Genomic DNA, 23126 nt, shown 5'->3' with positions numbered 1-23126 from the left:
ATTTATTATCAATATTCTCATCTGTATCTGGTGAGAAGAGTGCAACTCTCTCTTCCAGAGGTAATCTCTGCCAGAGTAATCCCTCCTTCTATTGCTTCAAGATTATTTAGCTGCATTACACTTTATCTTAGTGCCCCTGGGAAACTCAAGCTGAGGAACAATTCTATGACCAATTTTCAAAGCACCATCATGACAAAATTATTATGACACCAGTATTTCTGGGTCTGTAGCAGCTGCCACTAGGTTTCTAAATGGAGTTTAAAATACTAGGATCAACCTGTAAATCCCTAAATTTATGGAATATGCTTACCAGAGGGACTGCCTTTTGATTCCTTTGAAACTGTCCTGGCTGAGATTTCTAGGGGTGCTTCTGTGGGAATTCTCTGACTATAAATCAAAGAGGTCACAGACAGAATGCTTTCCACAGGGATGGGGTGAGGACTGGAAACACTTGGATGAAATCTGCGTTTCGTAAAAGGGAAAGAAATTGGTTAGTGCAACTTTACTACAAATTACACATATCTGTAGTTCGTAGGGTAGGAATGAACAGCAGGGCATGAGTCTCCTCTGCACAGGGCCTTTAACAAACTTATATCCATTTAGTAATTGCTATGTATTTAGTTCTTTTGGGGCAAGAGGCAGAGTAATGCTTTTCTGGTGCAAAGCACCGTCATCTGAAAAATTCCCATTAGTTTCAGTGGCTCTAGGTCAGACCTATGAAAAGGAACAGCCATAGAAAAAGCTCTTACAAAAAATCCAAGCTAGTTAAATGTTGACAACTGCTGTAAAGAATAATAATATTTTCATAAAGCAAACAGAGTTACAGAACTATGAGCTCCATGCAACGAATTAGATCAATCTTGAATGCTTTGCATAATTGTTCAATATTTTACTATTAGTTTCATTTTAAAAGCTTTTTTTAATGACTACTTGTACCTCCACGTTATCCTTCATATAACGTTTGGGATGCAATATACTTCTGATTTTTCAAAACAAACAACAAAAGAAATTAAAACAAAAAAAAAATTCCATTACATTGTTGAGCATGTTCACCTTCCACTTCACAGTTTCTTCAGAAGAAGGAGCACTGTAAAGATCTCAAGCTCCACATTCCATTAAAGTAAACACAAAGACAATCATACTAAACCCACATGAAATAGTAAGCCCCAGATCACTTGAGTATAAACAATATTAGGTTTTGATGTAAACCATGATCAATTAGAGAAGTATACACAGTCCCGTGTTTTTTATGCTGAATTACTTTTGCCACAGTTCCTTTCTTCACCAATTATTTTTTGGCAAATTCACAGGGAAAACAGAAAAGAAAACAAGCAGCCCCCACCCCTCCATCATTACAGTGGTTTACTTGTATTTCACTAATTTAGTCCAAATTATGTTTATTTTAGTTAGCTTTTCCCCAGTTCTCACTGACTTAGGTTCCTTTTCTCTGGTCAACACAACAACCCTGCTCCATCTTTCTTCTCCAGTTAGTCACTGAGAATATTAATACTAATTATTGTCTTCCTGTGCATTCAGTAGCCCTCAAAGGGTGTGATGGAAGTCAGGAGTCGGGTATTCCTGGGACAGATTCTCACTGTCAGCACAAACCTAAATGAAGCACAAATCAATGCATCTGTTTCAAAGGATATCATATACCAGTTCCAGCAGAGACCTAGCCCCTTTTTGGCAATGCAACTATTGGACAGCATATGAAGTATCTGGGCAGTTAAGGAGTCTGTCTGTTGTTAGTAACTTTACCAAGTATTCCCTCCGAGCTCTTCATAACTAAATTCCAATGCTTCCATTCTCTTTATATATATATCAGTTCAAATTTCATTGCTGTTTCTTGGTTCCACATGATATTTCCCCATTTGTTACCAAGGCTGGAAGGTGGGGGATGTTGCCAAGGCAAATGGAGCTGGGGATGCTAAGAAGAGGACAGAATGGGCTCATGCCTAAGGTAATCATTGATACCCTGGGAAACTGTATTCTTTCCCTACCACTGTGATACTCCTCAGATAACACACTGCAAGATAAGAAGTCACATATTTGACATGTGCTCATTAATTGCTTCCTACTCCTTAAGTATCTGATCAGGTGTACTAAGAATCTGCAGCTAAAATTAGCATAAATGAGAACTATTTAATTTATAATGCCCAACACAAAGTGACTAAACAATTTCCATTTAAACCACTCTTGACTCAATTTCCATCTGGAAAATATGAATTAAAATAACTAACAAGAATGTTGTGGGGAAAAAAGTGTGAAGTTCTGGCACACTACAGTGATGACGACCATAGAAAAACCAAAGGAGAAATCAGTAATTGTCTTTTTATAAGGATTCCATTAATATTCAGTAAATAAGTAAGGTCTGCTAACCACTTAGCCATAATAATGAAATTAATTTTGTTAGCTAAAATTAAACACTCTTGCACTAAAAGAGGTATGGTCAGACAAAAAAAATAATGTAATTCTGACATGCAATTGTGTTACACTACCATCAGCTTAAACTTGGGAACTTCCCAACTTTAAAGCTGTCTGGCTTTTGAAACCTTAGTGATGAGGCTAGTGTTATACGAAAAACAGCAAAACCACTGCTGAATACATTTCCACAACACTGCTTTTTGAACAAAAACAAGGCATCAGCCTCTATGCAGTATGCAAAAAGACTCCATGTATCATCCCCAAACTTACAGCACATAAGCTCTGAGTGAATTTTCTGATAACTTACAAGTAAATCCATTAAGTAGATTAAGTTAAATTAATTAAAAAGTGTCCTACCAGAGATCTGTCATCTGTGACACTTTTGAATTGGACTTGAATGACCTTCCTGACAAATAACACAGATACATCCAACTTTTCAGATAGCAAAAAACTACCAAAATCCCCTCTTTGAAGACATTAAATGGAGGTTAGCAATTGTTACGATTATTTGGGTTAGCAACAAGCTTGAGTCAAGTTAGCATGTGTCAGCATTTGTGGAGATCAAGCAAAGGAAAATGAAGAAGGGATCTGAATGTCTTAGTGTGATCAGGGAAAAGCGACTCTAAAACTGTTAGCTGGCATGAAAACTCATGAGAGTAATGAACCGGCTGTTTAAATGATGATTAAGCTGAATAGTGTCTGCCAGGAGGACACAGAAAGCTCTGTCACCAGGGAAGAAAAACAAAACTACAGCCTAAGAGACTGACAGCTTCTCATACCAATATCCTCATATTCACTTTTCCATATCCCCAGAAGAGTTGGGAGCAATGCAGGCTTCCTCAGAGCATGATGAAGGAGGAAAAACCTAGGTTAAGCACTGTCTGAGTTGAATGTCCCCAGAGTGACGTCTAAGTACTGTCTTTGTCTGGAAATTGCTCTAAGTAAGCACTCCAACTGCTTAATTCTAAGCGTCTGCTTAAATGCATGACCGAATTTGTGCCTGTGACTCTCTGTATCCAGAGTAATTTCTCAGCCTCAAATTTTTCAACTTCACCCTTCTCAGGCTGTTGCTCTTTAAGGTACCTTTAGACAAAAGCATGGTGAAGGTGACATTCTTTCTTGAAAGACCAAGGGGCTCCAGTTTGCTTTCAGTATTCCCTGCTTTCTCTTCACTCTTTCCATAGTGCATCTTCCATCTGCAAATCTTTGCAAAGACTCAGCTAACTATACCTTATGCCCTTGTGGCTAAGTTGCTGTGTTGAGCAAAGAATGGACCATGCCTGCCTAATGCTGCAGGGGGACACCAGCCCATTGCCAAATCTCAGAGGCTATAGAAAAAATCCTTTGTTCATGTGCTGGGAGTCCCAAATAAGATTTTTTATTCGGGGGGATTTTGGAAAGGGTTTTTTGCCTGACATGAACTCATATACGGTTTCATATCAACAACTGCAGGGGAGAAGCAGGGCTGTTATTCCCGTTTATCACTGACTTGTTGGCCACAGATCTGCCCACAAGTGATGGTGGGGGCTGAGAGCTTTACCGACAGGCACCTAGCAACAGCTATGTGGAAGAGAATGACGATATCCCCGCGTGTCTGTCAGTTCGACTCCACACAAGGAAGCCACTCTTGGTACCAGTTTATGGGCTGGAGCTGAAAGTATCATTTTTCATGCAGCAAATGCAGAGGCCTCAGTGCTTGTCTCCTTTCTGCCATTGGAAATCAGTGTGAATACAGTGTTGTAACAAAGAATAAGTTACTAATTAAGTGAGATGGATGTTTTTACGTACAAGTTCTAAGCCACAAGGTAAGTCAAAATTCCTGTAAATAGGAACAGTGGCTGTATCAGTTCATAGAGATGTAAGATCTAATTCCTTGGTTTGTATACAAATACTAAACCAATGGGATTCCTGTGTATGCAAATCTCACTCAAGTCAATTATCTCTATTGGGTGTTAGATTAGACTCTGCCTGCAAGACAAATTGCGCATTATGTTGACTGAAACCAAAAAGTCTACTGCAAAATGTACTTTGAAATCTAAACCACCACATTACTGAAGAATGAGTTTACATAAAGATGGCAAAATGGTGAACAGAATTGTCATTAAGCACCGTCTTCATAAAGATAACCTCTCCCATTATTTGACTGGCATCTGTCCACTTATGCTTGCATTGCTGTGCTACCTCTGTTCCTAAATCATGTTGAAATGTAAGACTTCCATATTTATTCACATTTCTAAAAGATGTTACGTAGGCAACTGAGGATAAAGGAAAGCTGATTATTGTCAAGCAGCTGAAGGCAACTGATTCATTAGCTACCCCAATTTGCCTCTATGTCCTCCTTTTAAGTAGTCCACCCTCACTGAACTTAAACTCCCATAACGCAACACCACCACCTACAGCTCAAACATCAGACTCTCCACCATATGCTAATTGCACCTCCCTGTCCAGAGCTAAAGCTGCGTCAGAACTACAAGTAACAGACAACTCTTCTGAACATACACAGTATCACTTTAATTTTCATTATGTAAAATAAGTTGCTTTGGGGAAAAAAAAGAAACAAGAGAAATGAAACATCTCAGTGCAACTTGTTTAAAAGAAAGCTTCTTCTCTAGGTGTCCATCCTGCACTCTGACTTACGCAGTACAGGGCTCCCCATGAAATGCCTTTATGCATTGTAAGCAGAATGCTTTTGTTTCAGAGCAATCAAAGTTCCTCAGAAATTGGTGTTTCTGCATTTCTATGGAAAAAAATACCTTCGGCAGCAAGGGGAACTCATGAAGTGCATGTTATGGAGGGAGACTTCTTTTTCTACTACTAGAAATGGATACCACAACGTAAAAATCACTTTACTGCAATCATTTTCCCGTGATTATTTCTTACTTTGGTTCTTTGTCCCGTGTTGCCAACCACACTGTGACTTTGGCAGGCTGAAAAGGATACTTCGCCCGCAGTTTCACAAAGGTGGGTATCTGGCTGCATTGCACAGTTGAGGGAACCATGGTCTCCACGGTGACAGTGACCGAGAAAGCTAAAATCTTGTTACTTGCAGATAATAGGGGTTGAAGGGAAGTGAGAGAGCCCACAGATGCTATTCTGTTCCACAGCCTTTACCCATTCCTCCCCAAAGTAGTAAAGCAAATTTGTTTGTAGCTTTTGACTCCTTGTCTGCCCTAGAAGGCTCTGATAGTGCTTTTTTATCAAGCATAGCCTGGCTGTTAGAGGGAACCCCAATAGCTTCGATACAGAAAAGGCCAGTGATTACCTGAATTTATTGTCTGTAACCCTGGCTATGCCTGTTTATGCACCATGTTTTCTATTGTCACCAGATGTACAGTTATGCAGAATAATGCATACAAATGCATCTCTTAAGATGCAATCCTAAGCCACTCATGTAGCTGTTCATAGCTTTCAGCATCAAGATATTGGTTTATAGCTTTGGCATTAGTCCAGTCAAGAAAGCTCTGTTCAAGTCTTTTGTAGTGTGTTTTCACATGTTTAACCATTTCATGATCAAAGGAGGCTTAAATGTGCTGTTTAAATATTTCCAGGAATTGCACATAATAGTCATTAAAGTTTTAAAAAATGAAGTGTGTGTCAATCTACTAGCAGCTTTGCTTAAATAGAAAGCTAAAAGTTCACTGGACAGGGGAGTTCCTCTTCACTTCAAATAATATGATCCATGAGGTCAGTGGTACTGATACTAATTTACATTAGCTGAAGATCTGAGCTTGTCTGTTTGTACTTTCAGACCCAGTATTCATGCCATGCTATATATTACACTAATACTTAAAGGAGTTCGAACTGATAATAGAAAATCACTGCTCCCAATGCTGAAAAGTGATTGACAGTTGAGTTATGATTAGATGCAGCCATAGGGATCTGTTGTGTAAACACCTAAGCAATCAACAGAGAAGACCCAGAAGAATTTTGGAGATGCCATTCACAGGGGCTCTGTTCTCTGAGGAGCCACAGATGTAAGCAAAGAGAACTCTGGCCTGTTTTAGCGTTAGAGTTATTACCTGTAACTCCACTGTACCCAGCCTACCCCCGAAGGCTAGGAGAACACACACAGAACCACAGAACCATGGAATGGTTTGGGTTGGAAGGGACTTTAAAAGATCACCTAGTTCCAACCCCGTGCCGTGGGCAGGGACACCTTCCACTAGACCAGGTTGCTCCAAGCCCCATCCAGGGATGGGGCATCCACAGTGTCTCTGGGCAGCCTGTGCCAGGTTGTGTATAGTGGATTTGTTCACATGCTTACAAGCTTCAATTCTGCCAGACAAATGCATTTTTGGGGTGGATCTCAATAGTGTTATCTACAAAACCTGTCTGCAATCTGAGATCAGGGCCCCCTACCCCAGCTGTCTTTAGGAGGAGGACTTTCAACTTTGCGACGTTGACCACTAGAGGGTAGTAACACACATTTGCACTAGGTGCCCCACGAACAGGAGGACGGATTAAAATGTGGGAGAAAATAAAAAGGAAACCTGGTGTATGGACAGGAGGTGCCAGACCTCACCGATTTAAGTGTGTTGTGCCCTCCATACACTTGTCACTGCATAGACAATCATTCACTACTGTGAATCTGTGAGATCAAGAATTATTGACCAGCTAGGAGAACCATCTGTGAAATTCCATGTTTGACGTCACTCGTGTATGTGTCTTGGTTTTCAAGACCTTGCCTTAGACAATACAGAGCACAAAGGTAATGTGCTACATTCTTTTCACAGTTGTATAGGTAGCTGGGAATAACTTAAATGCATTGTACTGTTACTAATGCTGGCAGAGCTACCACCATGATTTCCGCATGAGAGGGCAAAAAGGTTTTGACTTGCAATTATCCAAATCTTTACAGGTGGAGTGGAAATTTTTTTAAGTGATCTTGGTACTCAAACATCTGACTTAGGTTCACACAGAACTGACTTGTCAAAAAGTGAGCCAGAAGTCTGTCACATATAAACAGGTCCATTTTGCAGAAAGATCTCTCAAATGGCAGGATTCAGTATCGTTTGTATCAGTATCTGTATCTGTAGACTCAAATCTTTTCCTGTCTTTATATATCTTATTCTCATGTTTCTTACTCTGTGTGTCCCTGTTCCTATTTATGCCATCTAGAACTCTATCCGAAGTGCCTATGAGTCACAAGTATCTTTAACTATTGTCACTGATCACACAATTTTTGCTATAATGGGAACAACAACAGTATTTGACCCTTGCGGTTTTAAACTCTTCATGATTCTTTCTGTTTTTCAGGCGAAGTTGTTTCTACTTGCCTCCTTTGAAATAGTCAGCTTGATTTCACATCATCAATAATCAGATGGACTTCATGACTCCATACTAAGTCTCTAAGCTTTAGCAGAAAGTATTTTAGGTGTTTTTTTGCTTTTTGGGTGTTCAAAGATTTCATGGCTTTTGGCAAGAGATAGCGAAAAAAAGCTGCCTTGTGGCTGCTGAATTGGGACTCCAAATCTGTTTTCAACCCTGTTTCAGTTGTAGACCTCTCAAACGATGCTGGGTAAATTATTTTATTTCTCTGTAGCACATGCCTGTCTTTGTGAACTGGAGAGAGTCATCACTGGGAGCAGGATTGTCACATTCTTGTGTCTGATCAGTACTTCTTAAGATACAGCGCTTACTCAAGTTTGGACATCTACATCAAACTGTAGCATAGAATCTAATAATATTTAAATGCTAATATGAAGAACATACATGCAGCAGTAATTGCCCTTTAAAAAAATGTGTTATTTTTGGTAAAAATGACCACCAGAATGGAAACAGTGTTAAGGCCAGGTCTTGACTTCACCACCACTGATGTTTGTTTACTTGGTACATTTTTTAGAAGTTTATGTATACCTGCTCAGGACCTGGTCTTTGGACTTTTAAAAGACATACAACACTTTTCTCATCTAACTTCATTACAGGTATTTTGCTTACTTCTACCATTCCAGTTCAGGCCTGTTTCACTGGTATTTCTTCCCACATGAGCTGTGTGTTCTTCATTTAGGTATATTTTGTTTTTCTTACCAGAAGTGGGATAAGAGGAAAACCCAATTAAATACCTCTTCTGTGGTCTCTCTCATCCTGTGCCTTGCAAGTGCTGGGATTGCTAATGTCAGTCTCTGTGATTTATCCACTGGGGTGAAGTTTTTCTGACCTGCAGTAACAAAGTACATCATTGTTGGCTTGCATGTTATAAAAATGATGCACAATACTCACATCTAAAAGTCAGAATAAACCTTTTACGCAGCGCTTTGTCAGTTCTACAAATGGTTGCAGTTAATCGATGCTATAAAACTTTCCTTCGGGCACTGGTATTCAGCGTTCACACTGGGAAATGCAGTTTGAGTCTGACATTTTAAATATGGGTGGTATTACCTAATGAAATAACTTGGGGTCTGAAAATTCCCATCAGTAAAAAAGCACAAAACTGCTGCTGAGTTAGGGTATGTAAAAGCATCTTCCGGAGCACTGAGAGAGGTACATTGTACAGACACTATCATTTTGCTACTCTTTTCCTGCAGACACTTTTAACTCAGCTATGGGTCTACTGTCCCATTGGTGCATCCATGTGATTTTCATCAATATTAATGGGATCTATGTGTATGAGCTGATGAGGGCATACATTGAATTCAAACTTTCTTTTTTCTTTACTAACAAGTGTCATGCAAGTCTTGTCATGAGAGAAGCCCTTAAGACTTTTTTCTACCTTGCCATAATGAATACCTTAGATTTAGCAAACATTTCAGGATTTCACCAGGATATTTTTTTTTTTAATTTTGTATTTTACAGACTTGACATTCTACAATCAACTAGCTCCATCTCAGGGGCTGTGCAAAGAAAAGATGCAAAGCAAAGGAAAGTTGTCCAGTTCATGACAAACTGGAAATTCCATAGGTTTTTATCTGATGTTTTAATAGTGAATCACTGGGTAGACATTTTCTTACATTTAGGTGTATAAAGAGTAAAGATGGCATTTGGAATTTGGCTGTTATGAAGCCCTCAAAGAAACGTTATCTCTATCAAGACCATCTTCTTAGCATTTCCTGAAATTCTGGACACTCAAAAAAGGATGACACAGAGGAAAGATGTGAAAAAATCATGGTGGAAAAGGCTAGAGAAGGAAAAAAAGCACTTTCTAGGACTCTCCTCTTATAGTACATGCTGTACCGTATCCGAGGCAAGCCCATGCCTAGAGGGCTCAATCTATCCTTAAGTGTATGTGACCTACTAACCACAGTGAAAAAAAAGAGCAGGTGATCTGATTTACTGCTTTTCTGAGAGAATAACTTTTGCCTTGGCAGGAGCGATTTGAAGTAGGCACTCATGCTAATAGTGTGTGCTGCTACTCCCACGGGGTTCGTGGACCGCTCTTCAGAGCAGCTGTGTCCCAGCTTTTCAGCAGAACTGTTGCAATGGTCAGTGCAAACTGACCATACTAAAAAAAATAAGATCCTTCAGTCCTGTGGTTGGAGTGTTAGTTCTCATTTCTAGGCAGGTGAAAAAAACAAAAGTAATATGCAAAGAATACATTTCTGATACAACTTTTCAAGAATCTCAGATTTTTCAAGGACCCTTTTCAAAGACCTCAAAGTATATCATAAAGAGCAGGCGAGTTGGAAGTATTTTCTGAGAAGGAATGAAACAAAGTAAAGGAAGCTAAAGGCAATAATCGGATTTTAGACATCTCAACTTTGGGCTGCCTACTTTTAACTAATTTTAATAGGACTGATATTTAGGAGTGCCAGTGGAGTGACTAGTATCTGTGACACATAAACTCACTATTTAGTTTGGCAATTCTTGGTCAGAGTGACTTGCCGAAGCTCATGAAGTTAACCAAAAGCAAAACCTGTGTAAGGTGGCGGAGTTCTATTTTCCAAAGTTTGTTTATTCAACCAGTTTGTAACACTTTCTTACTGTTCCAGCTGAATCATTTAATCATTAGAATGCTATAGTTTGTTTCAGCTTTTTATATCACCAGCAGGTGGGGATTTAAAAAGCACTTCGCTGTTCATCTTTTGGTCATCCTCATAACTTTCATCTGAGTATTGTTTTATTTTACCAGAGGCTTTCCCAACAGGCTGGCATTCTCTCTGAAAAGCTGCATCACCTATGGAGCTAGGAACTGTGACCTTCTGGTGCTTGAATGGTTCTACGGAAACTTCAGAACTTCCTTTACTTTTTTCTATTTTTTTTTTTTAAGTCATTAAAACATAGGTTTTAGAAAGTCTGAAATCCCCTCCTACAATTCTTTGCTCTTTGGGGAGGCAGGGAAAGTGCTTCAGCCTTCTGGACTGCCCTGTTCAATACCTCAGGGATTCTGGAGCTGGCTTTTTCAGGTTTTGTTGTTTTTGTACTTTTACATTAGCAGCATAAGCATAGCTTGATTATCCACGTATTGTTCTAGTATCTTATAAATATTGTATCTAGTATCTGGTGCTCCCACTCTGAATGTGTTTGGGTCTGTCACTGAGCAGAAAGGCTCTGGAGAAAATCAATTACTGAGGAAGGTGTTAGTATTACAGTGTATGGTTTTTGTTACTTTTGTTGGGCTTTTTTTCCCAAATGAACAAACGATTGGTGCAGTTAGCAAATACGTTTTAAGGGAAATGATGTTGGTTTTCCTTTGTGATAAGAAAACCCAGCATTTTGAGCAATATAATCAACCACTTGCACCAATTAATAGACCTCAGCATGCAAATCTTCAGAACAGCCTCTTCCTCCTCGCCTGTGCAACTAGCAGTAGAAGAATCATGTAGCTGGTTTACTTTTGATGAGCAATATCCTGTTGACCCCTCCAACTGTTCTTCAGTTCTTTAATTACTTTCATCAGATGAAACTCTTCCTGTTGGTTTATGCTTGATTCTGCTGTCAAGTCTGCTGGCTGTTGCTAACCTACACCTGACTTGCAGTCTTCATCCCAACTACCATCCTGTGATCTGTCTTCCTTAAAGCTTATCTTTTGCACTTGCCACTGCTATGTGTGGCAATTTGATGAACAGATATGGATCTGCCTACTGGTGCATAGTGGCCTCAGGATCTTGGCTCCTTTGTTCTATTTGCCTACTGTTCAGCTTGGCACTCTTTTATTGTTTTTGAGTAATGCCTTTTGTTTTCTGTGAGACTGTTGTGAATACAAAGTCACACTTTTTCACCTTGCCAATCTCTTATCTTTTACCAAATACCTGGGATAATGTATTTTTATGGAGCAGGGGACTGTTCATCGTTTTGCCATTGCCATCAGCTGCTGGCCTGTCTTTACTTCTAAATCTTCCTTCCAACATTTTGTGGGAACCTAGGGCTGGATGTCCTTTTCTCAAATTCCCAGCGGATGCTAAATCACTACAAATGTGTGCACTTCGCGATTTCCCACTGTGTGTCAAATGCCAGGTATGCCTTATCTTCCAAGAGATACAGCATGCCTCCTGTATGACAATTCCTGTCTGAGGGTCATTTCTACAATTCTCCCTGCAGTAGGAATGGCAAGCTATTGTAACCAAGAATCAAAGTGTTTCTTGTAGTTAAAAGACAAATTACCCAACAGCAAAACACACAGTTCTGTGTGACAAAAGACCATGAAGGAGCTCAGAGAGAATAACAAGAGAGAGGTGCCCAAATAATACCCTGCCGGTCTCCTCCCAGGCCCATGGCAGGGGCGATCAGCACAAGCCAAGATGAGCACAGGGGGTGGCAGGAACGCAAATCAAGGATCCCTCCGTCAGCTTTCGGACTAAGGGGCTCACTGCCTAGGGGTGGGACACGTTAAGGGATGGTGAGAAGGTGAAGTGACCTGGCAACAAGGGGGTGAGGGGGTCTCCAAAGGGCCAGCTCCATCTGTGAGAGCACCTGTGCATCTCTAGCCATAAGAGCACAGGGGAGGCAGGGGGGAGTGGGGCTGTTGGCCTCACTGGCTTGTATGCACAGGTGCCAGCAACTGAGCAGACTGGGACCCAGGGGCCTGCCACTGGGTAGACTGACTGTGTAAGTCCAGTTGCTGGAGGCATCCACCTTGTGCATGCATATTTATCTATCTATCTATCTATTTATTTATTTATTTATCACTAATGGACTTCCACCCTGCTCAGCCAGCGAGGGGAGCAGGATAAGGCCATCAGCTCTACCTGTGTTCACATGACTGCTCTGAGTGCCTGTCCAGGAACTGTGTGTCCAGCCATGTAGATAGGTGGTGCACGTTTAACTCAAACTGTACCTCTTACTTTCTCTGGTTAAAGTTCCCCTGTGGTCTAGAGCAGGGGTCCTCAAACTTTTCAAACAGGGGACTGGTGCGTGGATTAAGTGGCAGGAAGTCATCTGCGGCTGCTTGGTTTCCCCCCCAACCCCCGGCGGGGGGGGTGTGTGTGTGTCTGTAAATACCGGGGGCTGGACTGAGGATCCTGGGGGACTGTATCCAGCCCATGGGCCATAGTTTGAGGACCCCTGGTCTACAGAATTAATATTTTCACTTGTTCATCCCGGTCAAAGCCTTTTAGGCTACTTGACATCTCTGCTGAGAAATGCAGGGATATTATAGGATGTTGACTGAAAGTTCCACTGAACCACCTGTGAAAAAATCTATTTTGTTCAGTGTATTTCACATCACAATCACACTTCACTGCATTGTTAGAGTGCCTATAAAACATCCATGATAGTTGCTAATATGTGCTTAACAGTCACTTCTTTATGATATAGTCCGCCAGCTTGTGATCAGGCTGCACACACATTTTGTAGCAGAAGCTGAATGGATAGAATTACTCTACAACAGAAAAGCACAGCCAGAAACTGTGTTTCTGTTTTCACATGCCTATTTTCTACATCTTAAGCACCAAATGCTCTGGTCTGTCAGCTCTACTCTTTCTAGGCTTCCTGAGCAGTCACCTTGCAGCTGGAACTGTTCCATACAGCTGCACGATTTCAACAATGGTGCCTCACTCATAGTTTTATTTTCTTTTTGGAGTTCTTCAGCATTGATCAATGGATGTTACTTGTCTCAAGGATTCACTGTCTTCTGAGAAGTATGCACATAATCTGAAGAGATAGCTGGCCATCTGTCATGGTGTCAAATTTTTAAGGGAAGACAAAAACAAGCTCACGGAAAAAGAAATCTGTTGAGGGCTACAGCATACGCAGAAACAACATCTGGTTTAGGAAGTCCCTGAGCTGAAAACAATCAGCTCCTGAGAGAGTACTGCAGGGAAGAATCATACACACTTGCCCTGGACTTAATTCTTCTCTAAGCTTGTGTTTGCAGGTACCGCTGGAGACATGATATTAGGGTAGGGAGACACTTGCTCTAACAACCCAAGAGGAACATCCTTTTGGTCTCTTGTACCTCAGAGAGGTCAGTTATCACAGAACTACCTTACCCCAAAGTGTCTGATTCCTTTCAAGTTTGGTTTCCATCAAGACCTAGTTAAAAACTTCACACATTGAACCTATGTGTCTGTATAGAGTATTCATATTTTTATGAAATACAAAGCTCAGTGTATGAAAAAAACTTACAGAGAGGTTTTCACATTGCCTTATTAAACTGGAAAGACCTTTCTGTTTCTTAATAGTTTAACAGTTCTGTGAGGCACAGGTAATGACAGCAGCAAGCTTGAGAAAAGGACATTAGTATTTCCAAAATGATAAACAGACTCCACAGTCCAGTGGAAGTAATACTGTGAAGGCAGTTATCTGTTCTGTTCTTAAAGATTTTACAAGCTTTTACCTTAAACCAGCTTGAAACAAAGATGATGCATCAATGATGATCCAACAGTTCATTTTACTGGGTGAACATTAACAATGAGGTACTAGAATATTCAGAATGCCAAGAATCCTAATAATAATAGTTAAATAAATAAATAAAACCCAGCAATAATGACAACAGAAAAACATCTAAAATATCTATCTAAATACTATCATGGTATACCTCTGCTGGGTGACATGGAACACTTTAGGAGCTGCTAATGTGAGAGTCTTTGTGGAAGAACTGTCTTCCAGTAACCAGTGTTAACTAGTTCAAGTTCCTCAGCACTTGCTGGCTAGTAGAAAAAGTGTCTGAACTCTACGGGTGTTCTAAGAATTTGAAACATGATCCACTTACTGAAATCACATCCTTTCTTTTCCTAAGGTCTGCCTCCGCTTCTTAGGAAGATGGTACATATGTAACGCAAAGGGGACAAATTCTCAATTTTAGACTGTTAGCATCTGTTTGGAGATGCTGCAGACTGGTAATAGTTATCCTCAATATAGGTATTACCCATTTGTCAACAGTATTGATGCCTAATGTCCATCAGATACCCGGCTCAGTTTATTATGGAGTATCTCTATAATGAGGTTAATTCCCAAAATATTTTATTTCCAATACCACGTATCAAAGGGGTGTAATGTGTCCATAGGCATGTGGATAGAACATGTAATTCAGGATAATGGACTCTGACATTGCAAATGCTGAGTATTTTTGTCCTGCTTATCCTTCGTATATCCTTATCATTGGGATTATCTATTAGGTTATTCCAACTGGAGGCAATCTCCTATTTTATGTGAACTCTTCTTACCACAAGAAGACTGTTGATTCATTCCATGCTCATTACACTGGTTTATTGGTGCCTTTTCTTGGAACTCTTAAACTTACTTCTTTTACTTTCTATTATTAATTCCACAAACATACTCAACTGAACAAATGAAAGACACTGAATAAAGTGTCAAAGAATGGTTTGGGTTGGAAGGGACCTTAAATATCATCTAGTTCCAACCAAAATGTCCTCATAGACCTGGTTTTTTTTTCCTTTTGCTTCTTTCATCACTACATGATTCATCTTGACCCTTAAGATTCTCATGGGAGTAAGAATGACAATGGCAAGTGTCTAAGAAAACAAATGAACTTGAGGACTTCCATTAGACACAAGCTACTGTCAATGGCAGTGGGAGAAAAATGCCAAAAATGCAAACAATTTTGCTCTGCTTTGTTTCAGAAGTACGACAAAACTAAGCAAAATTATAGATCATTACTTTTTTTATTCACTCCTTACTCAAGCAAACTGTTGCTGGCATCTGTGTTGAGTCCTTCCTGAGTGAAATTTCTGAGATTTAGTCCTTTAATGAGAACAATGAAAGAAAAACAATTAATGGGGAAAGAAGCAAAAGTACTGAAGATGGTGCCAATACTCTAACTATACCCTTAAGTTTACACTGCCTGTTCATTTAAGCACAAGATGATACAGAATAAGGTCAGGGGAAATCATCCTATATGCATCCCCAAAGACATCTGATATATCCAATGACAGCAGAGCCCTGTTTATTAAAAATACTTCTGGAACATCAAAACATTTGGATAAACAGGGCTTCAAATAATTGAGGGAGTTATTGTATAAGTAATTCACACCAGGGGGACATAACCTAGATTCAAAGGAGTGAGTTTCAGATCAAAGGGGTACAGATAAATGGGATTTTGCTCTATATGAACAAATAAACAGCATTTGATTATTCAGAAATCAGGAAGTGTCCAAACATTTTTTCAAAAAGACTTTAGGATGAAAGGTCAAATTTGTGGCAATAGGTCATACAGAAGAATATTCCTATGGAATCAAAAAACCAGGTAACCAAGAGGCCCAAAAGGTGTGGGTTTGGGGGTTGTTGGGGGGCTGGTGTGGGGTGGTGGTGTGTGTTTGCGGGTGTGTGTGCGGGGGGGTGTTATGTGCATTTTTTTGGTGTTTGTTCTGTTTTTTAAACTTCCCAATCTTCCAGTCAGGATCACATGCTTTTTACCATGTTTTTGGTCCTATTCCACCCATGTCGCTGACACATATTTTGTGGCGTAAAGTGGGGAATTGTAACATCCATGGATGGCTCTGTTAACTCATTTTCCCCAATGGAGTGAACTCTAAAATACACAAGCTGGGTTTTGGATGGACAATACTGTCCGACTGCTCATCTCTGTATTAATATCATGACCCAGATATGGTTTATCTACGTGCAGACATCATAATCTCCTATTAAATGCCCTTTAAAATACAAATCTTGGCATTTAAAAAGATGTTAAGTGTAAAGATCTATGCTGATATTCACCCCCTGTATTAATACAGTGGTGTGGATAACTTGGTAATTTAGACAAATAAACAGGTTTTTTCCTTTTTCTGCGAGTTACGGTGACATTCCTGCCCTTCAGTATTGCCCCTTGCTGGCTGTGCAGGGCCCTTCTAACAGCAGGGTGGCAGAGGCGCAGACAGCCAGCACGGAAGGGGCAGTTAAAGGTCTGAGAACATGACACATTTTGATTCCCCCCAAACCTTGATTTCTGTGGCCAAAAGCCCAGCGGGGAGAGCGCTTCTGCTGCCACGGGGCACAGCGCCACGCAGGCGGGCAGCCGCAGCGAGAGGAGGGCCCCGGAGCCACGGGGTGTGGGGAAGATGCCTTCTGCCTCCATTTCCAGAGAGCTTTTTTCTTTTTTAACTGGGTCGCAAGACTTACCAGATCGTCCTGTTGAATCCACCCTGAAGTTTCTGGGCCTCGTAGCCGGGCTTTTGAGCCCCGCGGCCTGCCAGCGCTGCCAGCCCCGCGTCCCACAGCGCGCCCGTCCGGCGGCGCGCGCCCGCCCCGGCAGGCCCGCCAGGCGCCCCGCCGCCCGCCCCCCGCCTCCCCACAGGGGCTCCACGCAGCCCGGCCCGGCCCCGCCCCCCCTCACCACTTTTGGCGGGAAGAGCGGTGCCGCGCCGCAGCCGTGCCGCCGGGGCTGCCGGCAGGGTCCGCTGCCTCCTCTCTCCTCCCCCCGCCGGCAGCTGCAGGGCAGAGGGAAGGGGAGCTCGGTGTGGGGGAGCGCAGCCCCGGTTGTTGGGGTGGTTTCCCCCAGCTGCCTTTCCTCCTTCTTCGGTGAGGGGCTGCGGGCTCGCAGGGTGAGGTGACGCACCTCGCCTCTCTGAGGGGAACAGGGGTTGGGTGGAGTGTGAGGGGGTGCGAGGCTGAAAGAGGAGCGGCTGTTAGGCTTGCGATGATGTGGGGGAAGAACAATGCTTAATGAAAGATTTTGGGGAGAGAGCTTGGAGAAATGGCAGTTTGGAGTTGAGTTTGGTAGGGGAGGAAAGAGCGGTGGGGGCAGAAGTTGCCTTTGGAAGGAGGCAGAGGCAGTCCACCCAGCAGAGGGGTCTCGGTGGGATGGGCACACCGGGTGAGGCCTGGAGGGGGACACAGGGAAATGTGGATGGTTTGGGGTGTTTTGCAGTTTGGGGGCAGGTTGCTGCAGTGGCATAGTCTGGAAGTGAGTAAAGGTGAACCACAAAGAGCAAAGCAGGGGAAGGTCAAAGCAAGTGGTGGGGTTTTATTACCTGAGGAGACGGGAGGTTTCAATCCGCTGGCCTGGTTTTCTCTGGCCTCATCTTGTAAACTCCTCTGAAACCTGTTGGGTAGTTGTGTTGTCTGTGATACAGGTAAAGAGCCAGTTTCTAGTTTTACTCCCATTTACATCAGCAGCTGCCGTCAGTAGATACAGGTATTAAAAAAAAAAGGTGAATTTCCCTCTTTAAAAAAAACAAACAAACAATGACATAGGCTTTTATTTCAATGAGCAAAAGATAATGATAAGACTTGTTCAAGGTTTGCCCTCTCTTTACAGCCACTTTCTTTTACAGGCTTGTCAAGGCTTCTGTCTCTGACTGAAGAATCCTTGTTGTGTGTCGTGTCTCAGTTACAATTTGATAAGAGTATCTTGACCAGTTTTCTGTCTGGATTGGAGCAGAGAAGAGAAGGTAAAAATTGAACTTGTGTATGGTAATTGTTTCAGCTTGATAGCCCTGGAGTCTGTCTGAAACTGTTGTATGGTCTTGTACATAGACTTGTGCCAAACCTGAAGCTTATCTGCAGAATCTTTTATTTCATTCAACTCCTTAAGCTCTGAAGGTTAAACACAGGTACCTGGACAGAAACAGTGAAAGTTTTCTAACACTGCTAGTATGGAGCCTGTGGGTCTGGGAATTAGTTCCTTTTGCCATCCAGTCCCTGAATTTTCTGCTGTATTTGCAATTAAGACAGTGGCCATACAATTTTTGATCTGTTCATCTAAGGACCTGAAGTCAATTTGCTCCCATCAAACTCAAAAGCAGGTCCCACTGTGTTCAGTATTTACAAGATTTGCCCTGGGTTTTTTCCTATCTTTTTCCTATTTGCCCCCCCTAAAGACTGTCTTTAAAGGGTAAAATCCACAGAGTATGTAGGTCCTCCAGAATCAAACAGAATCAATTAATTTCTCAAGCCCATTTTCAGTAGTAGTGGTTTTTTTTCTTTTTCTTTTCTTTCCTATTTCCTGCCACAATCTCAGCCTTTCTTTAATACTCTGCAAGTACAGCTGCATAGTGGAGTATAATTCGGAGGAAAAAAAAAAAGTGTATGTTTGGGTCTCAAAATAATATACATATTAAACTATATTTAATTGTGCCTTATCAGTAGACCGATAAACTTAGGTGTTTGCTGTTGCCGTTAATCATGATGCTCTGTAGCAGGCAGAGGCAGTAACTGCTGCTGATGGAAAAGAAAAGGTAGTGGAAGGAGGAGGGGAGAAGGAGGTGGGAGAGAAAGGGATTGGTTGCTTTTAATGTCAGTCACAGCTGCGGGCCCCAGCTCTTCCGCTGCTCTAGCTCTGGCTCTCCCTTGAACAGCTCCTAGAGAGAACAAGGCGTGCGGAGCTCGGATCACCAGCATCATGCTCCTTGGGCTTGGATCGTAGATCCCCCTCTTTGAACATTAAAATAACTCCGTCGTCCATCAGTGTCCCAGGCAGACCCAGCAGGAAAAGACGCACGTGAGAGAGAGAGGAAAGAAAGAGGAGGAAGAAAAAAATCTGCAACCAAGTGGACTAAAGCAGAGAAAAAGAGTGCTTTGCTTGCACAGCTGCAAAGTGGGAATTTAAAGAACTGCAGAGAGAGAAATTCCAGCTCATCAGCACATACACATTGCAGAATTACAGATCCAGGTAGAAATGACATCAACAGGGAAAGAAGGCAGCGGAGCTCAACATGCACAGTATGTTGGACCCTATCGTTTGGAGAAAACCCTAGGAAAAGGACAGACAGGTTGGTTCTTTTGCAGCAGCACCGGCGCTAGAGGGAAGGTGCTGTAGCAGCCAGTGAGGTGCTGGGGATGGGATATTTGAGGGTTCAGGTTTTCCCATTTGCTATTTTAGTGGAGATAATATTCATAGGGGATTTTTGCCTTTATTTATTTTTAGTTTTAATTTTAATTCTTTTCTTTCTTTAAAAAAAAAAAAAAGCCCAAGATGCTTTATGTTCATTACTCCTGCTAATGGGTGTTGTTCTGATGACAGCCAGAGTGCATGCAGAGGAAAAAAATAGATGATCTGCTGGTGGTGAATTTTCACATCAATTTCTTCGCTGCCCTACTTAGGAGCATTTTCTTTTAATCATATTATATCGAAATGAAAGGTTCACAGCCTGTAGTACCGAGGAGGAGGTGGTGGTGGTAGTGGGGGAGTCACCAGCAGTATTTCATGACATCATGATTGAAAAGGGTGTAGTCCTTAAGGTGCAGTTGGGGGGGTGTGGGGGTGGGGGGAAATATGTACAGTATGTCTGTGGCACTGACTGCTGTGGGTATTTAGCAAATATGGATGGATGGGCTGGTGGTTTTTGTGGGTAGGGTCTGAAATAAAAGAAAAATAGAGGATCAGTGGCAGAATTCATTCTGGTTATGCTGTGTTTTTGTAGGAGGGATTGGGGGGGAGGGGAGATTATTTAATTATTTTTCTTAAAGCTTGTTTATGAAACTCGTCCCCAGCAGATTTTTCTGAATGGAACAATGGTAAGAAATATTAAAAAGAGGAAACAGAGTGGAGGGAATTAGCAGAGAGCAGGTGCTTCTGCCCTACATGACATAATTAGATCCCTTAAATGCGTTCAAGATCTGGACTTACTGTTGCTTGCTTGGATAGCATATTCACTTCAAGGGCAGGGGAGCATTAATTGTAAGAAAAACCCTTGAAAAGAAGCCCAAATGTCTGTCATATTATTTTTATTTTTTTTAGTAACAGGTGAAATAAGCGATGGCATTGGGTTGGGAGCCCCCCGAAAGTGGATTGGTACTTGAGATTATAATTTAGGGAAAGGGGAAGATCAGCCATAGGGGGGCTTCTTTGGGCATGTGGGTGTTAAGTGTTGTTCATTATGGTGGGACAATAAAACATGATGCATTGTGGTGTATTTTTTTTTTTTTTAATAACCCAGCCGAGCTTTGCCCATCTGTTGTCTAAAGGATTTAATAGGCGTTTCCATCCCCAGCTGCTGCCTCTGCTCTGCCTGCTTCCTCACTGCCCTGCGTGGCAGCAGCTCTGCAGTCCGCAATTTTCTTAGGGACACAGTCAAAATCCAGATCTTTCTCTGTAAGAAGCAATGCTCTTCTGAGATGATTGATTATAACCCCCCCATCCTTCCCCTCCTCTTCACAACCCCATAGCAACCGTTCAGAGACATGGATGAAGATGACATTGTCTTCTAGTGAAAGTGACTTTTATTTATATTCCATTTTTTTTCAAATCTCTTCAGTGTATCAGCTGCTGAAGGTAGCTTCTGTCACTGTTTTGGTTACCACCTTTATTCTTTGCATAGCTGAATTAGCCCTTACTTCTGCAGCTGTGTTATTACTAAAATCTGTTGTGATGATGATAATTAAAATAATTTACCTAAAAATTGCAGTATATTGGTAACAAAACTGCTCTATTTCTGCTAGTAATCCTTTCCTGGGTACTCCAGGTGATCAAAGAGCCCACTGTAGATGACAAATTCATTTTTGTCTTCATCACCATTTCCTTTTTTTTTTCTCTCCTCACCTTTTCAGCACCCCTCCCTCCCCTTTAGATAGAATTGTATCTGAAGATTCCTGAAAATACGGCTGCATTAACCTCTTGCTCCATGTCTTGTAGCCTGACATTGTGGTCCTAAAGGGTTATCTGCAGCTTTGGTTATTTTTTCTCCTCTCTGCTAATCTTCCTATCTTCCTCCTAAGTGATTAGAGACGTGGGGGTGGAGGGAGAAGAGGATGTATTTAGAGGCTTGCTGCTGTTGGCCTCTGCAGTTTTTCAACCAGCTAGACAAGGGTGAAAGTTTCCTTTTGCAGTTTTACCATATACCTGATCTTTATAGATAAGCCTCTGCTGTTTGCACACATGAATGCACATGAAATGCACAATGCATGGTGTCGTAGAAGCTGGAGGTGGGGGGAAGAGGAAGAGAGATCTTAAAAGTAGCTGATGTCAGCCTATGTCTTCCTTGCTATGCTCGCCCTTGATTAACGGAATAATGCACTGAGGTGAAATCTAGCTCTGTATTAAACATATGTGGCTAAATATGGAAATATGCCTTCTGGTCTTCTCGCATTTTCTGTGCTAATCACATTTCGGAGCATGCAAAATGGCATGAACAGTGTGTGGTACGTAGCTAGTCCTCATTTTGCTTGTTTCGGAGGGTAAGCAGGCAACCTGCAGCATTTTAGGGAGAGGACAACAAGCGCAGTATGAGGGCCTGATTCACCATAGTATGTTGTCATGGTGTGCAACTTTGAATTTGGGTTGCAGTGGCGTACAGCTGAAGAAAACAGTGGTTATAATAATTCCTTTAGAGCTTGACTTTAAGGCTTGCAAGATTAAGAGCTGATGGCTTGGAATATTTTTTTTTCCCCCAAGGGGATGGGGAAGAGTGAGAAATAAAATCTGGCAAAATATAATGATGAACAGAAAGAAAGTGTAAGTTGCATTGCAGAGTCCTATCTGTTTTGCAGTCATCTTCATATTCATAGTTTTTATTTTGAATTAAAAATTATTCTCTAAAGTTATTTGGGATAGTCAGGTCTAGCTTTGCTCCCAGATACATTAATATTATATGAATGTGTTAGTCAATCTTACCTGCTTTTACTGAGATCAAAAGAAGGGGGTTTTGGGAAGGAGCGTGGGTTCATAGTTCAGGGCAGACTTAGAAAGGGTACCAAGAAGGGAGAACTTAACAGCAAGTGGAACTCTCACTGGCTTTCTCTTTGTGAAGTTCTCATTGATTGCCACCTTAGTACCTGTGAAAAAGTGTTTACCAACAGCAGCCTACTGGTCCCTCCAAGAAGTCCAGTTGCTCTATCTGGGACATTAGTGGAACCTGGTGACATCTGGCTGTGGGTGGGCAAAACTGATGCAGAAAAGCCTTCAGTTTGAATTGGGAGGGTAACAACTGTTTTTGGAAGCGTTGATTAGAATTCAAAATCAGGTATACCAAATTTGTCCTGAACGGCCTTCTGGGCTGGTGTGTCGAGCTTGCTGAGGGTGACTGATGCCACAGAGAGGATTATGGCCTCTTAATCAGAGAAGCTGGAAAAGGGCTACACAGGGCAGTGCTGAAAAATGTCTGCACTTAGCTCTTTGCTGGTAGTGGGAATGGTAGAGAAATGAAGGAAAATTACTTTTAATAATGAAACATATGAATTTAATGTATAATATGAGTACTGTAGTAAGATGGTTTGCTTTTGTAGTAGGTTGAATTCAGAGCACCTCTCGTTTGCTGCAGCTGAAGGACTAGCTCATGGAATCTATATTTGGATGATTTTGCAAGAATACAAAAGGCAGCATAATCTTAATTATTGTACTAAAAAAATAGATTTTATAGAACTGTCAGTGTGAAAGTTTATTATATATACATGGATGTGTGGGGAAAGGGTTGGCTTATCTAAGTTTCATTGAT

General features: G+C 41.6%; 2 protein-coding genes across 21 annotated transcripts in view; one reads left to right on the top strand and one right to left on the bottom strand.

The window, feature by feature from the left end:
• LOC121094535 (toll interacting protein) overlaps positions 1–16978 on the bottom strand; it is a 66655-nt gene extending 49677 nt beyond the window's left edge. The window contains exons 1-2 of one of the 2 annotated variants that reach the window (XM_040608262.1): positions 16876–16978; positions 8487–8581 (exon numbers count right to left, since the gene is read on the bottom strand). The gene's annotated coding sequence lies outside the window, so the exon portion shown is untranslated. The remainder of the gene's footprint in view (positions 1–8486; positions 8582–16875) is intronic. The other variant, XM_040608263.1, reaches the window with a different exon arrangement.
• A 2039-nt stretch (positions 16979–19017) lies between these two features.
• The window catches only part of BRSK2 (BR serine/threonine kinase 2), a 314590-nt gene continuing 310481 nt past the window's right edge, over positions 19018–23126 (top strand). For all 19 annotated transcript variants that reach the window (XM_040608957.1, XM_040608951.1, XM_040608946.1 and 16 more), the window contains exon 1: positions 19018–19466. In XM_040608957.1, coding sequence (XP_040464891.1) covers positions 19373–19466 — 94 coding nt within the window. In that variant the 5' untranslated portion in view covers positions 19018–19372. The remainder of the gene's footprint in view (positions 19467–23126) is intronic.

The sequence above is a fragment of the Falco naumanni genome, chromosome 10 (genome assembly GCF_017639655.2).
Source record: "Falco naumanni isolate bFalNau1 chromosome 10, bFalNau1.pat, whole genome shotgun sequence".
NCBI lineage: Eukaryota > Metazoa > Chordata > Aves > Falconiformes > Falconidae > Falco > Falco naumanni.
Note: the sequence above shows the minus strand (reverse complement) of the source record. Positions and strands in the feature narration are given on the sequence as shown.